This window comes from Saccopteryx leptura, chromosome 9 (assembly GCF_036850995.1).
Source record: "Saccopteryx leptura isolate mSacLep1 chromosome 9, mSacLep1_pri_phased_curated, whole genome shotgun sequence".
In the NCBI taxonomy this organism is placed as follows: Eukaryota; Metazoa; Chordata; class Mammalia; order Chiroptera; family Emballonuridae; genus Saccopteryx; species Saccopteryx leptura.
Genome location: NC_089511.1, coordinates 47,658,917 through 47,671,873, shown reverse-complemented (window position 1 = coordinate 47,671,873; position 12,957 = coordinate 47,658,917). Strand labels below are relative to the sequence as shown.

General features: G+C 45.8%; 1 protein-coding gene and 1 pseudogene across 1 annotated transcript; both read right to left on the bottom strand.

Annotated features, from left to right (window-relative positions):
- Nucleotides 1–1,506: 1,506 nt before the first annotated feature.
- LOC136381255 (U3 small nucleolar RNA-associated protein 15 homolog) lies at nt 1,507–4,300 on the bottom strand (annotated as a pseudogene).
- A 974-nt stretch (nt 4,301–5,274) lies between these two features.
- Nucleotides 5,275–12,356, bottom strand: LOC136380773 (carcinoembryonic antigen-related cell adhesion molecule 21-like). The gene is made up of 3 exons (XM_066348895.1): nt 12,159–12,356; nt 10,920–11,273; nt 5,275–5,682 (listed from the first exon to the last, which is right to left on the bottom strand). Exons 1-3 carry the CDS (start codon nt 12,220–12,222, stop codon nt 5,402–5,404), a joined length of 699 nt encoding a protein of 232 aa, XP_066204992.1. The 5' UTR covers nt 12,223–12,356; the 3' UTR covers nt 5,275–5,401.
- Between the last annotated feature and the right edge of the window lie 601 nt (nt 12,357–12,957).

Genomic DNA, 12,957 nt, shown 5'->3' with positions numbered 1-12,957 from the left:
TGATCTCCCAGAAAGCTGTGTTCTGGAGTTTTCCATGGAGACATTACATTTCTCTCTACAGTTACTTTCTCTTTGATCAAACATCATTTCCAAGGAAGAAGAGCATTAATATATATATATATGTTTATTTAAAAATGTGATTTATACTTAACTTTAAAAAATTACAGGCCCTGGTCGATTGGCTCAGCGGTAGAGCGTCTGCCGGCATGTGGAAGTCCCGGATTCAATTCCCAGCCAGGGCACACAGGAGCACCCATTTGCTTCTCCACTCTTTCCCCCTCTCCTTTCTCTCTGTCTCTCTCTTCCCCTCCAGCAGCCAAGGCTCCATTGGAGCAAAGTTGGCCCAGGTGCTGAGGATGGCTCCATGGCCTCCACCTCAGGCTCTAGAATGGCTCTGGCCACAACAGAGTGATGCCCCAGATGGGCACAGCATCACCCCCTGGTGGGCATGCCGGGTAGATCCCCATCGAGTGCATGCGGGAGTCTGTCTGGCTGCCTCCCTGCTTCTAACTTCAGAAAAATAAAAAAATAAAAAATTACAGCTATTTTCCAAAGGAAGCTACTCTGGCTTGGGGTTCTGAAACACAAGTTCATTGTGTAAAGAAAATATGTAAATACAAAACAGAGAAGTAGGTTTCCAAAGAGGTAGGTGCTACAAGATAAGTTCTAAACATGTATAAAAGGCTGAAAGGCTATTGATTACAAGAGAAATGTCAAATTTTATTATTCCTCAGGCCTGAAGCAAGTTGAAAACTTGGTAAATAGGATGCTTATTAGGGGGAAGAGAAAAAACATGGCCCAATACATCTATGTGTAGACATAGTTCTGATAAGGGTTATCAAGATTTAAAAAAAAGAAAAGAAAGAAAACCTGGGTTGAAGAGCACAGTTTTTAGATATCAAACTACCTCTTCACTCTGTCTGAATACGTACCTAGCCAGTGTCAATTATTCAGAGCTGGCCATTGATTTGCCACACTTGGAACAGCTACAGTCCTATTTTACCAGCTGAATCAGAACAGGTGACCTAGGATAGTGACGATGTCAAAGACAGGGGTGGCAAACTCAGCTGGATGTTGGAAATCCCAAGGGCACTTCAAAGAAAGAATTATTTGTTTTGCCAGTTGTTCTGTTGTTTTTTGCCAAGAGAGGATTCAAAAATGAAGGCCTATTCCTTTGACAGAATTCCCAATTGAAATCTTATCTATAGTTCTGAATACCTACCCACATGTTGATATAGACTTGGCTGTATTGACACTAATATCAACTTACCCCGGGTGGACATGCACTGTGATCGAAACAATTGAGCCAAAGATGCTACAAAATGATTCAAACTATTGCATGAAAAATCATGTCATAAAACAGGTACTTATTTCCAATCATAGTTATTCCAGTCTCTTTCATAAAATGGCTTCTGTAAATACTTTTTAATGTGTCAAAGAAATTATCTTTCCAATAGTAATAGAATCAAATCTATCCCATTAGTTCTGTGTCTTATTAAGCAAGCATTATGATAGTATCTTCTTGTTCTTTAGAAATTTACCATATGTGTGTTGCAACATAGAAGCGCTTTTTTTTTTTTTTTTTTTTTTTTTTTTACAGAGACAGAGAAAGTCAGAGAGAGGGATAGATAGGGACAGACAGACAGGAATGAAGAAAGATGAGAAGCATCAATCATCAGTTTTTTTTGTTGCGACACCTTAGTTGTTCATTGGTTGCTTTCTCATATGTGCCTTGACCGTAGACCTTCAGCAGACCGGGTAACCCCTTGCTCGAGCCAGTGACCTTGGGTCCAAGCTGGTGAGCTTTGCTTAAACCAGATGAGCCCGCACTCAAGCTGGCGACCTCAGGGTCTTGAACCTGGGTCCTCTGCATCCCAGTCCAATGCTCTATCCACTGCGTCACCACCTGGTCAGGCTAGAAGGGCTTTTTATGGTAGCAAAAAGCATATCCATCACCCTCAATGTTTTCAGTGGTTCTCTTTGATAATCTCTTTCTACAAGTCTTTGGAGTAACAAAAACTTTTATCAACCAGAGTAACTGACCAATCACAGACAGATATATATTATTATTTCAGCAGTATTGATCAAAGCAGAAGCAAATCTTGGCTAAGACATTCCTTATCAAAAAATTAAGAACACAACTGATTTCCTTTTCATTCTGACCTTCAAGGGCATTTGCAAGGACTCCTCCTAGATTAAGCTCCTTTTATGATGGAAACTGTAATCTCAGGTGTCTTTATTGTACAGCTGGGCTCAAGGACCCTGTCAAGTGCTTTGGAGATCTGGAAATTTTTCAGCTGTCTGTCATACAGGTCTATCTGTTTTATGTATTTATTTTTTTACAGCCTATTGGCTAAAATGTCATCCCATTACTTCATGGAAGTGTTTCCTTTAATAAAAGTTTGAAGCCTGACCTGTGGTGGTGCAGTGGATAAAGCATCGACCTGGAAATGCTGAGGTTGCCAGTTTGAAACCTGGGCTTGCCTGGTCAAGGCACATATGGGAGTTGATGCTTCCAGATTCTCCCCCCTTCTCTCTCTCTCTCTCTCCTCTCTCTCTCTCTCTCTCTCTCTCTCTCTCTCTCTCTGTCTCTCCCTGTCCTCTCTAAAATGAATAAATAAAAAAATTTTTAAAAAGTTTGATATGCAGGCCTTCTTCTTCTGGGAAGAGAATACTTCTTTGCTTCAGATTTCTGATGTTTGACAGTCAATATTCCATTGGTCATTCCTAAAACTATTGTCTCATCTTCATGTGCAAGTGCAAGACTCAAAATTGAAACTGCATAAACAAAACTGTGGATTACTGTGTAGGAAGCTGTGCTCTATGCTTTCAACTTCCTCTCCGGCGAACCAGAGAGCAGCCTCTCTGTCCAGAGCTGCTCAGACATAAACACATCCCAGTTTTATGATCATTTTTCAAAGACACTAGCAACTGTCTTTCTTTTAACATGTCCCAAACTTTTTTTTTATTTGTTCATTTTAGACAGGAGAGGGAGAGACAGAGAGAGAGAGAGACAGAGAGAGAGAGGAGAGACAGAGAGAGAGAAGGGGGGAGGAGCTGGAAGCATCAACTCCCATATGTGCCTTGACCAGGCAAGCCCAGGGTTTCAAACCGGCGACCTCAGCATTTCCAGGTCGACGCTTTATCCACTGCGTCACCACAGGTCAGGCTGTCCCAAACTTTAACATTACAACTCCCTGCTGATACCAGAAGACCTCAAGAGAGAAAAAGCAGGACACTCTCCACTGGCTGTCCATGCTCAACAGATATAATATTCTTGTTTGTTACTGTATCAAACAAACATCTTCACCTCATGATTATATGACCCTCTTAGAAAGAGATCTGGGCTTAGTTTGCTAGCACATGCACACCTCACATAATGAGAATGTTCTTTAAATGTCAGAATTTCTTTAGATTCTGGAATATTCCATAATCTAACTATATAATCATCACCCCAGGGACAACATGATATTCATCTGCTGCAAAATTTACTGTATGAACGGTTTTCACATAGCCTTCAAACTGCCTGTGTGGAGCCCTCCCAGTTATATAAAAAAGCTGAACTTCCCTATCTTCGTTGGCTGCCACAAACAACCTATCACCCTGTCAAAAATTAGCACAGTACACTGTGTCTTTAAATCAGAACATAGTTTTTATTTTTATGTTTTTCAAGTACAACTTTATTTATTTATTTTTGGGGGGGTATTTTTCTGAAGTTGGAAATGGGGAGGCAGTCAGACAGACTCCCGCATGTGCCCGACCGGGATCCACCCGGCATGCCCACCAGGGGGTGATGCTCTGCCCATCTGGGGCGTTGCTCTGTTGAGACCAGAGCCATTCTAGCGCCTGAGGCAGAGGCCATAGACCCATCCTCAGCGCCCGGGCCAACTTTGCTCCAATGGAGCCTTGGCTGCGGGAGGGGAAGAGAGAGACAGAGAGGAAGGAGAGGGGGAGGGGTGGAGAAGCAGATGGACCGTCTCCTGTGTGCCCTGGCCGGGAATCAAACCCATGACTCCTGCACGCCAAGCCTACACTCTACCACTGAGCCAACCGGCCAGGGCCCAGAACACAGTTTTTAATCAGTTCTTGGGAGAATCAGCCATCAATGTGAATCCCTGAAGAAGCTGTGACAGCATGATATATGGAGCCTGCAGAGAAAAGCCTGCTTTTGACACTGTACCAAACTCATTGATCTGAACAAGGGTCCTATAGCTGTTCCAGTACAGTGTATCTTGGGTGATTTTTCACCAAGTATGGGATATGTCTGAATAGCTACTTATAGAGGCTTATAACCAGCCATAGTTTTATATAATTGAAATGTTATACAAAAGTAAGTAATCTGAAACTAATATTAGAAATAATTATAGTGAGTCTGCCTTAGCTCTCCAATGGGCCCTGAAGGTCCGCTGCGACACTGGGCTATGAGGAGAAATTCTTCGACTCTTCCAGACCCCTCCCCAGGCTTTCCAAAATCACTTGAAGGTCACATGGACCCTCCAAGAAGAGATTTCTGATCTTACAACATGGCTGGTGTCACTCAGTTTGGCCTGATTAGTAACTTAAGTGCAGAAGAACTGACATTCACCACATAGATTGCTCTGAGGCAGGGTTTTTTTTGTTGTTGTTGTTGTTGTTTTAATGAGAACTCAGATGGGAGCTTTCACAGCCTCTTGAGGTTAGGGAGCCTCAACCTCTCACTTCACCTGCAGTCTCCCTAGCTTTGGGTTATGCCTCCTTCTCCAAGAGACACCAAAATATTCATCATAAGGTCTGACTCTGCTTCATAGGGGGTGCGGTCACTTCTAATTCTGTGGATATCAGGCTGAACAAGGACACTTGAGCCAAACCCTTGGTTTTATTACCAACATTTCCAATTATATTCTATTAACAGAAAAGACAGAGTCACACTAAACTTAAACAAATAAGACCACTGCCGTGAAATTAAGAATACTCAAGGAGATATTAGAAATTTTTTTCAGAGAAATCAAACAGGGAGATCAAACAGGAAGATCTGTGTTGCTACCTACATGGTTGTCTTCCTGTCTACTGTCCACAGCAGTGTCCGGGCGCCCTCCCTGCATCCCCCTAGAGGAGAGACAGGGCTCAGATTCCTGCGAGCTCACCACGTGCCCCCAGTGGTCATCACAGGACTGCATCCCGTCCTCTGAGGGACCCGGGGTCACCTCCACTGCGGAGATGGTGCAACTGAGACCAGCCGGAAGTCGGATCTGGAGTGGAACGTGATCTTAAGTTAACAATAATGACAAAGTCAGCTCACACTTTTGAATATTTATTGACTCAGTGCAAGTCTTCTAATTAATTTCTACCTTCACAACAAATCTATTAAAAAGATGCAAAGAAATTTATTCAGAATTTAATAACATGGAGAAGGGGAAGAGGATCATTCATATTTCACATCGAGCTCTAGGGGCGCACTTTCCCGGGAACTGACAGGGTTGGAGACTTCACACTGGTAACTGCCAGCATCCCCTCTCCTGACAGGGTCTATAGTGAGAGTTCGATTGCGCCAGGACAGCTTCATCCTCTCCGTGAGCCGCAGACTCATACCATTGAAGAACCACTGGGTGGAAATCCCGTTTGTGTAGCAGGTCAGGACCACGGCATCTTTGTTCTCTGTGACTGTGGTGTTGCTGGCTAGGAGGGTGGGCACTCTCACAGGCTCTGTGGAGAAACAAAGGATGCGACTGACAGAGTGAGCTTGCAACCTGGGGCCATGCTGCTTCCCCAGAGATCTCAGCCATTCACCATCCACAGCGAGCTCTGCAAAGGTTACCAGAGGGTGGGCCTGACCTGTGCAAAAGGATGATTGTCTTTGTTCAGGTGACAATTTGTTAAAAAAAAAAAAAAAAAGCTACACCTTTCCTCTGACCCCAGACCACCCCAGGGTGATTCCTGACCTGTTCCCACTGACATCTCTGCAGTATAAGCACAGGAAACCCCTTCTCGGCCTACATGTCCTATATCCTCATCACCAGGTGGAATTTTCCTCTCATGATTTTTATCGATCCTTTCTTAGAACTTTCTTTGATTTCAAAAAAGAGCAGGTCCTGCTCCTCATGTAAACTTTCATGTATGTTGGGGAAGGTGGGCTTACCTCCTCTGTCCATCTCTGGGCTTAAGGAAAGTTTACAGTAAATGGGAAGGCATTTGCCTCTTATTAAATCATTCATTAGGTTATAAAGGTGGCCCCACCCAGTCTTCATGACTTTAGACTTGGGGGAGTTCTCTCTAAAGGATTTCTCAGTCGGAAGAGGACTTTGTTTCCTGGACTAGGGGTTGAATATCATGGTGAAATAAATCTCTAGAGAGAAGTCAAGGACCGTAGGAATAAAAAGAAACTAATCAATATGGTGAAGGCTATATATGAAGGCCACAGCTAGCACAATGCACCATGGAGTAACACTAAGAACATTACTAAGATGTGAATGAGACAAAAATGTTTCTTTCTGCTTAACATAGTACTAGAGGTTTGGCCAGAACAATTAGGCAAGAAGATGAAATAAGAGGTATCCAAATTGAAAAAGTAGAAGAAAAATGATCTCTTTTAACACACAACATAATCTTATATGCAGAAAAGTGAAAGATCCACCTCCTGTAACACAAAAACTATTAGAACTAATAAATTCAATGAAGTTGCAAGAGATAAAATCAACACTCAGCTACATTTCCATTTTTTTTTTTTTTGCAACAACAATGTACAATCCCATAACAGAATTAAGAAAATAGAATCAGGAAAAATAGCATATTAGAAATAAATTTAACTGAGGAGGTGGGAGATATATATATATATATATATATATATATATATATATATATATATATATATATATATATATATATACTAAAACCTGCCAAATGTTTCTGGAAGAAAGTAAAGAAGAAACAAGTAAATGAAAAGACATCTATGTTCGTGGATTGGAAGACCCCCAACTATCTACATATTTGATACAATCCCTATCAAAATTCCAATGAATTTTTTTGCAGAAATAAAAAAATCCATCCTAGAATTCATAAGGAATTTCAGTGGACCTAAAAGATTACAGTGATCTTAAAATAAGAATGAAATTGTAAGTCTCAAACTTCCTAATTTCAAATCTTACTATAGAGCTAAAGTAACCAAAATAGTGTGACACTGGAATAAAAACTTCTATTCACCACAAAACACAATCAGATAGTTCTGACAAAGGAGCCAAGACTGCTCAATGGAGAAAGCACAGTCTTTTCAACAAATGGTGTTGAACAGCAATATCCACATGCAAACAAATGAAGTGGACCATTGCCTTATACCAAGTACAAAAATTAAGCCAGCCCTAGCCAGTTGGCTCAGCGGTAGAGCGCCCGTCCAACATGTGCAAGTCTCTGATTCATTTTCCAGTCAGGGCACACAAGAGAAGTGCCCATCTGCTTCTCCACCTGTCCCCCTCTTCTCTCTCTCTCTCTCTTCCCCTCCCACAGCCAAGGCTCCATTGGAGCAAAGTTGGCCCGGGTGCTGAGGAGGGCTCTGCGGCCTCCACCTCAGGTGCTAGCATGGCTCCAGTTGCAACAGAGCAACATTCAGGATGGGCAAAGCATTGCCCCCTAGTGGGCATGTCAGGTGGATCCCAGTCAGGTGCATGCAGGAGTCTGTCTCTCTGCCTCCCCACTTCTTGCTTCAGAAAAATACAAAAAAAAAAAAAAAAAAAGGACAAAATGGAATCCTAAATGTAGGGCCTAAAATTATAAAATTACAAAATTCTTAGAATAAAATATAGAGGGAAGCGGGAAGCATTATGACATTGGATTTGGCAATGATTTCTTGAATATGACATTAGGAACAGACTAAAAAATAGATAATTTGGCTTTTGTCAAAATGAAAAACTGTTCATCAAAGGGCACAATCAACAAACAGAAAGGCGACCTATGGACAAAGAGAAAATATTTTGTAAATCATATATAGGATGAGGGCTTAATAACCAGAATATGCAAAGAACTCCTACAACTCAATAACAAAACCAAAACCAAAGAATCTGATTTTAAAATGGGCAAAGCACTTAAATAGACATTTATTTAAAGGAAATGCACAAACAGACAATAAACACATGAGAAGATGCTCAACATCACCGTCAGGAAAATGCTAATCAAAATTCTCAAGGTCGGCCCTGGCCGGTTGGCTCAGCAGTAGAGCGTCGGCCTGGCGTGCGGGGGACCCGGGTTCGATTCCCGGCCAGGGCACATAGGAGAAGCGCCCATTTGCTTCTCCACCCCCCCTCCTTCCTCTCTGTCTCTCTCTTCCCCTCCCACAGCCGAGGCTCCATTGGAGCAAGGATGGCCCGGGCGCTGGGGATGGCTCCTTGGCCTCTGCCCCAGGCGCTGGAGTGGCTCTGGTCGCGGCAGAGCGATGCCCCAGAGGGGCAGAGCGTCACCCCCTGGTGGGCAAAGTGTCGCCCCTGGTGGGCGTGCCGGGTGGATCATGCTCGGGTGCATGCGGGAGTCTGTCTGACTGTCTCTCCCCGTTTCCAGCTTCAGAAAAATAAAAAAAAAATAAAAACAAAAAAAACCTCTCAAGGTCAAAGTTGTTGCTTGTGATGTTGGGTGTAGGTAACGAGGTTATACAGATAACAGAGAGGACATTGCTCTGTGTGGTGCCTTTGGTTCTTCCAAAGGCTTCTTCACCTCTCACCTCAGCCAACCTTGAGTCCTTAAAGGAATAAGGAGGCCTGCATATCACAAGACAAATGCATGGGGATCTGAATGCTCAGAGAACGTAAGGCCTCCAGGTCTATGTCTGGCAGAAAGCTCAGACTTTCTCAGCTGTCAGTTAAGTATCAGGGTTTGGTCATGGAAAGACACAGGACTGGGAGTCAGAGTCCACTTCTCCTGGCTCTTCACTAACCACTGACCGCCTGGCTGGTCAGGAGCCATCCTTTCCAGCTGCACAACCTCCATCACCCACTCCAGCGGTATATCTATGAGGCACCATTTCCCACAACACCCTCGAGACTGAGGTTCAAGTAGAAATAACACATGGGGACCAGGAGCAAGCCAGTTGTCAGTTGCTTACTCAAGTCCCTGGGTCAAGCGGTGGGTCAGGTCCTCCCTGGTGAGTGTGACTGACATGAGCCAGTGGGCCAATAAGTGACAGAGCAGAGTCCAAGCAATGAGCTAGAAAAGAGCAGGGGACAGGAGGAGCTGACTGTGGCAGCAGCACGTGTGGGCATTAAAGTCGTTCTCCCTCTGCTGAGAGCAGGTGAGGACTTGTGCAAATGCAGATGGGGGGATGGATGGCAAGAGGAGAGAGGGACAGGCTGAAATTCTGGCCCCTGTGGACCCTTTGTGTTTGGTGGTTATGAGATAGAAATTTGGAAAGTTAAAATGCTTGCATATGTGAAAATTATTATTAATACTCAGAGCCTAAGACTAATTGTGTGAAAGACTATTTCTCTAGAGAGCAGCAAGGGTCTGAGGCACGGGTCTCAGTGCCTGGAGCGATAGGGAGCCTGTCCCATGTGGCCAGAATTCCAAGGACCCTGCATCCAGGTTCTGGTCTCTGAAAAGATTTTGGATTATTGATTCAGTCAATCACCATTTATTTCTTCCTGATTCATCAAAAGCAACTGAGCGTCTGTTATATGTTAGTCTCTGAGCTGCAGGTGGAAAGTGAAGAGTGGGAAGCAAAGTCCTTTCCTGTACGTCCAGTCCAGTGGTAGTGACACCCATACATCAGGAAACAGGGCAGGGAGGTGGGGATCAGCCACCTGAGCGGGGGGCCTGGGCATTTCCAGCCCTGACTCGGAATGTTAGTACAGGTCATTTGGCTCTAGGTTAAAAAGCGATTAAGTCTCCATTTGCTGTCTCTCCCCAGACGAGAATCTATCCCTCTGTGCTGAGGACACCTAAAAAGACAGGATCTGAACCAGTGGTTGGTCGAGGGATCCACAGACACTTAATAAGGCGCCAGGGTGGACGAGGGGACAGGGCTATGGCTGCAGGCAGACCTCAAGTGACTGATCAGCTGCTCATGGTCTGTGGGACTCTGCTTTAGTGACTATATCTCCCTGTGCCTCATTTTCCTCTCACTGAAAGAGGATGACTATTTGGCTGCCAGGTTGTCAGTGTATTATTTGTGAAATATTCACAGTATCTGACAATAGAAGGTTGACTCCAAGAGAAAATCTCCTGGATTGAATCTTGGTGGACAAATTGCTGCCAGGAGCATCTTTTGTTCCTCCCTGGGGACCCTGACCTTTCTCTGTACTCTCCGAAGTCCCCTGGAAGAGTCGACTAAGAATCCAGGGACCTTGTCCATCTGTGCTCTCCACACAGAGCCTCAGGTGAAGGGCCAGGCTCCACCCTGCCCAGATGTGGCTCTTGAGGCTAAATCCTGGCTGGTGACCAGCTCAGGAGCCGTGTGACTTGGGAACTCAGAAAACCACTGCTGGCCCAGCCCTTCCCAGGAGGCCAAACCAAACCTGACACCTGCTCCCCAGAGTCCCCAGAGTCATGAGCCCTAGACCAGCAGTCTGGGAGGGGCTGCCCAAGCCGAGCTCCTCTCTAAGGATTCCCAGGGGGCTCCTCAGGCCATGTCCTGACCGAGCTCTGCAGGCTCTTTCTCAGGGTCATCGTGATGTGGAGGGCCCCAGGGTCTGGACTGAGACTCGTCTCCCTCTGCTCAGACTGGCCCTTCTCCCATCAGACTGGCCCTTCTCTCTGCGGGGAATGTCTGCAGGGGTGGAATCCGGGAAGGGAACTCTGATCTTAGCAAGGGTGTCTCCACTGTGTGTGTCCTGCACTAAATGCTGAAACCCATCCTGGGACGAGATGCAGAGCGGGGTGGAGACAGAGCCCAGGGCTATCAGTCTTGTGTGTGAAGTAGAATTCACCCCCACCGGACACCCAGAGATCAAAGAGCAATTACTCACGGTATACAGTGAGCCGTCCAAATCCTATTTCTTTTTTTGAATCGTCAAGGTAGGCTACCACAGTGTAGTACCCAGCGTCCTTCATGGTGACCTTCTTTACCAGCAGGGATCCGTCATAGTTTATTTTCTCTCGACCGCTGTATGCAGGCCCTGTTGCATATACTCTTAGGTCCATGGCAGTAGATCCGATATTACGTTTGGAGTGCGTCCCTTCCCCCCTGTACCACATATAGCCTATAACATCGGAAGGCTTATTGCGGATACGTAGAAGCACATCCTTCCCTTCGGCAGCAATCGTGGACACAATAGTGAATTGGGCGGCGGTGGGCGGGTTCCAGAAAATTAGGAGTGAGACTAGGAGGGAAAAGAGAAATGGATCAATACTTGATCTATGTGTTGAGATGGGGAGAGGTGGCCCTGGGTCCTGAAAAGGTCTCTTATCACTCAACCTTGGGGGGGGTGTGTGTGTGTGTGTGTCCTATGGTCAAGGTTAGCCACCATTACTTTAGCACTTCTGAACCTGTTTTCTCCGTTTTAAAAACTCTCCCAGGTGTCCCCCCGGCTCACCCCCTCAGTGCCCTCAGACTCCAGCTGACTCTCAAGGGCATCCTGGGGGGACACAACACTGACCACCATCTCTAAGGACCCTCCGTTTTCACTTTCTGACCTGTCCTTGCTCTGTAGTCTCTCTGATACCTATGGGCACCTGACATCACATCTAGATCTTTCTTTCCCTAACTCCTCCAATAGAACGTGAGCTTCATGTGGGCAGGGGCTTATCAGATCTTGCTGTCTCCCAGTGCCTGCAACAGGCTGCAAATACTTGTGGGTGAATGAAATGAGTGACTGTTCCCAGGGCCTTGCATCTCTTGGTTGGGATTTGCCCATTTCTGGGGTTGGTGGTAAAGACAATGTTTAGTGCCCCTGGTTAAAGTTATTTCTGGTGTCACCCTGAGATAAATTGTTATTAGTATCATCAGTTTTCAAAATTTAGTACTCAGTGATGAATAACTTAGGAAATGAACAACAATCAAAATTGTCCTGCCCCTTACCACTTCCAGATCATGAGACTTTGCTGTAGCGGAGCCCTTCCCCCATCCCACTCTGCTCCCCTGTCCTCCCCCTCAGGTTCAAACAGAAGCCCTCTGTTCCCTCTAGAGCGCTGTCTTTCCCAGGAGACCCCAGCCAATCTCTGTCCCCCATCTTCCATCCACCCACCAGGGACTGTTCCCTCCTTACCGGCCAGCAGGAGCCTTTGCCAGGGGACAAGTGGTTTGCTGGCAGGAACGGAGGGGGACTCCATGGTGTCTGCTGCCTGCTTTATCCTTCCCTCTGCGAGAAGATTGAGGTCCAGTGAGGCTCACAGGCACTTCTGTCCAGGCTGGTAGGGTCTGCTGTCCCTCCTCCCTGTGCACTGAGCTTCCTCCTGGGGCAAGATCAGTTCCCTGGTCACGTGGGCTGGGGGAGGGGTCTGTGCTCGGGACCCTTTCACTCCCTCATTCCTGCATCCCCTTTCCCGTCCGTCCAGTTAACGGTCCCTCTATATTTCAGTTCCCAGGGAAATGCTGAGGCATTTGCATGTGCAAGCACACACGCGCACACACAGAAAGGCACTCACTCACATACACGCATAAACACACACATTTACACGCTTAGTTTGGGAAACACAAGCCTAAGTCATTCAGGTCTTAGCATTCCTCACAGATCCCTGTCAGGTGCATGGTGGCCTCCCCCCCATCCCTCTTTCACATTTGACTTTTCCCTTCAGAGCAGGAGTTCTGGAATCACCTCAGGAAAACTTGTCACCGGGATGTTACTGCCACTGTACATCAAATCACCTAGGAAACTTTGTAAACACTGCAATGCCTGGGCGACACCTTAGAAACACTGCTTCAGCAGCTGTCCAGCTATCATGGCTGCCGGTCCGAATGAGACCCTGAGATGTGGGGATGGGGCAGTCCCTCCCATTCCCTTGCCTTCCCCTGGGCACAGGGAGGACCTGCAGATCCTGTTATATGCAGATTCTGACCCAGCAGGT

Coding starts and splice junctions, on each gene's coding strand:
- LOC136380773 (XM_066348895.1), bottom strand. CDS start 12,222: ATGGAGTCCCCCTCCGTTCCTGCCAGCAAACCACTTGTCCCCTGGCAA. Junction 11,274..12,158: donor GCAAAGGCTCCTGCTGGCCG/GTAAGGAGGGAA, acceptor TTTCCCTCCTAG/TCTCACTCCTAATTTTCTGG. Junction 5,683..10,919: donor TGGACGGCTCACTGTATACC/GTGAGTAATTGC, acceptor GTTTCTCCACAG/AGCCTGTGAGAGTGCCCACC.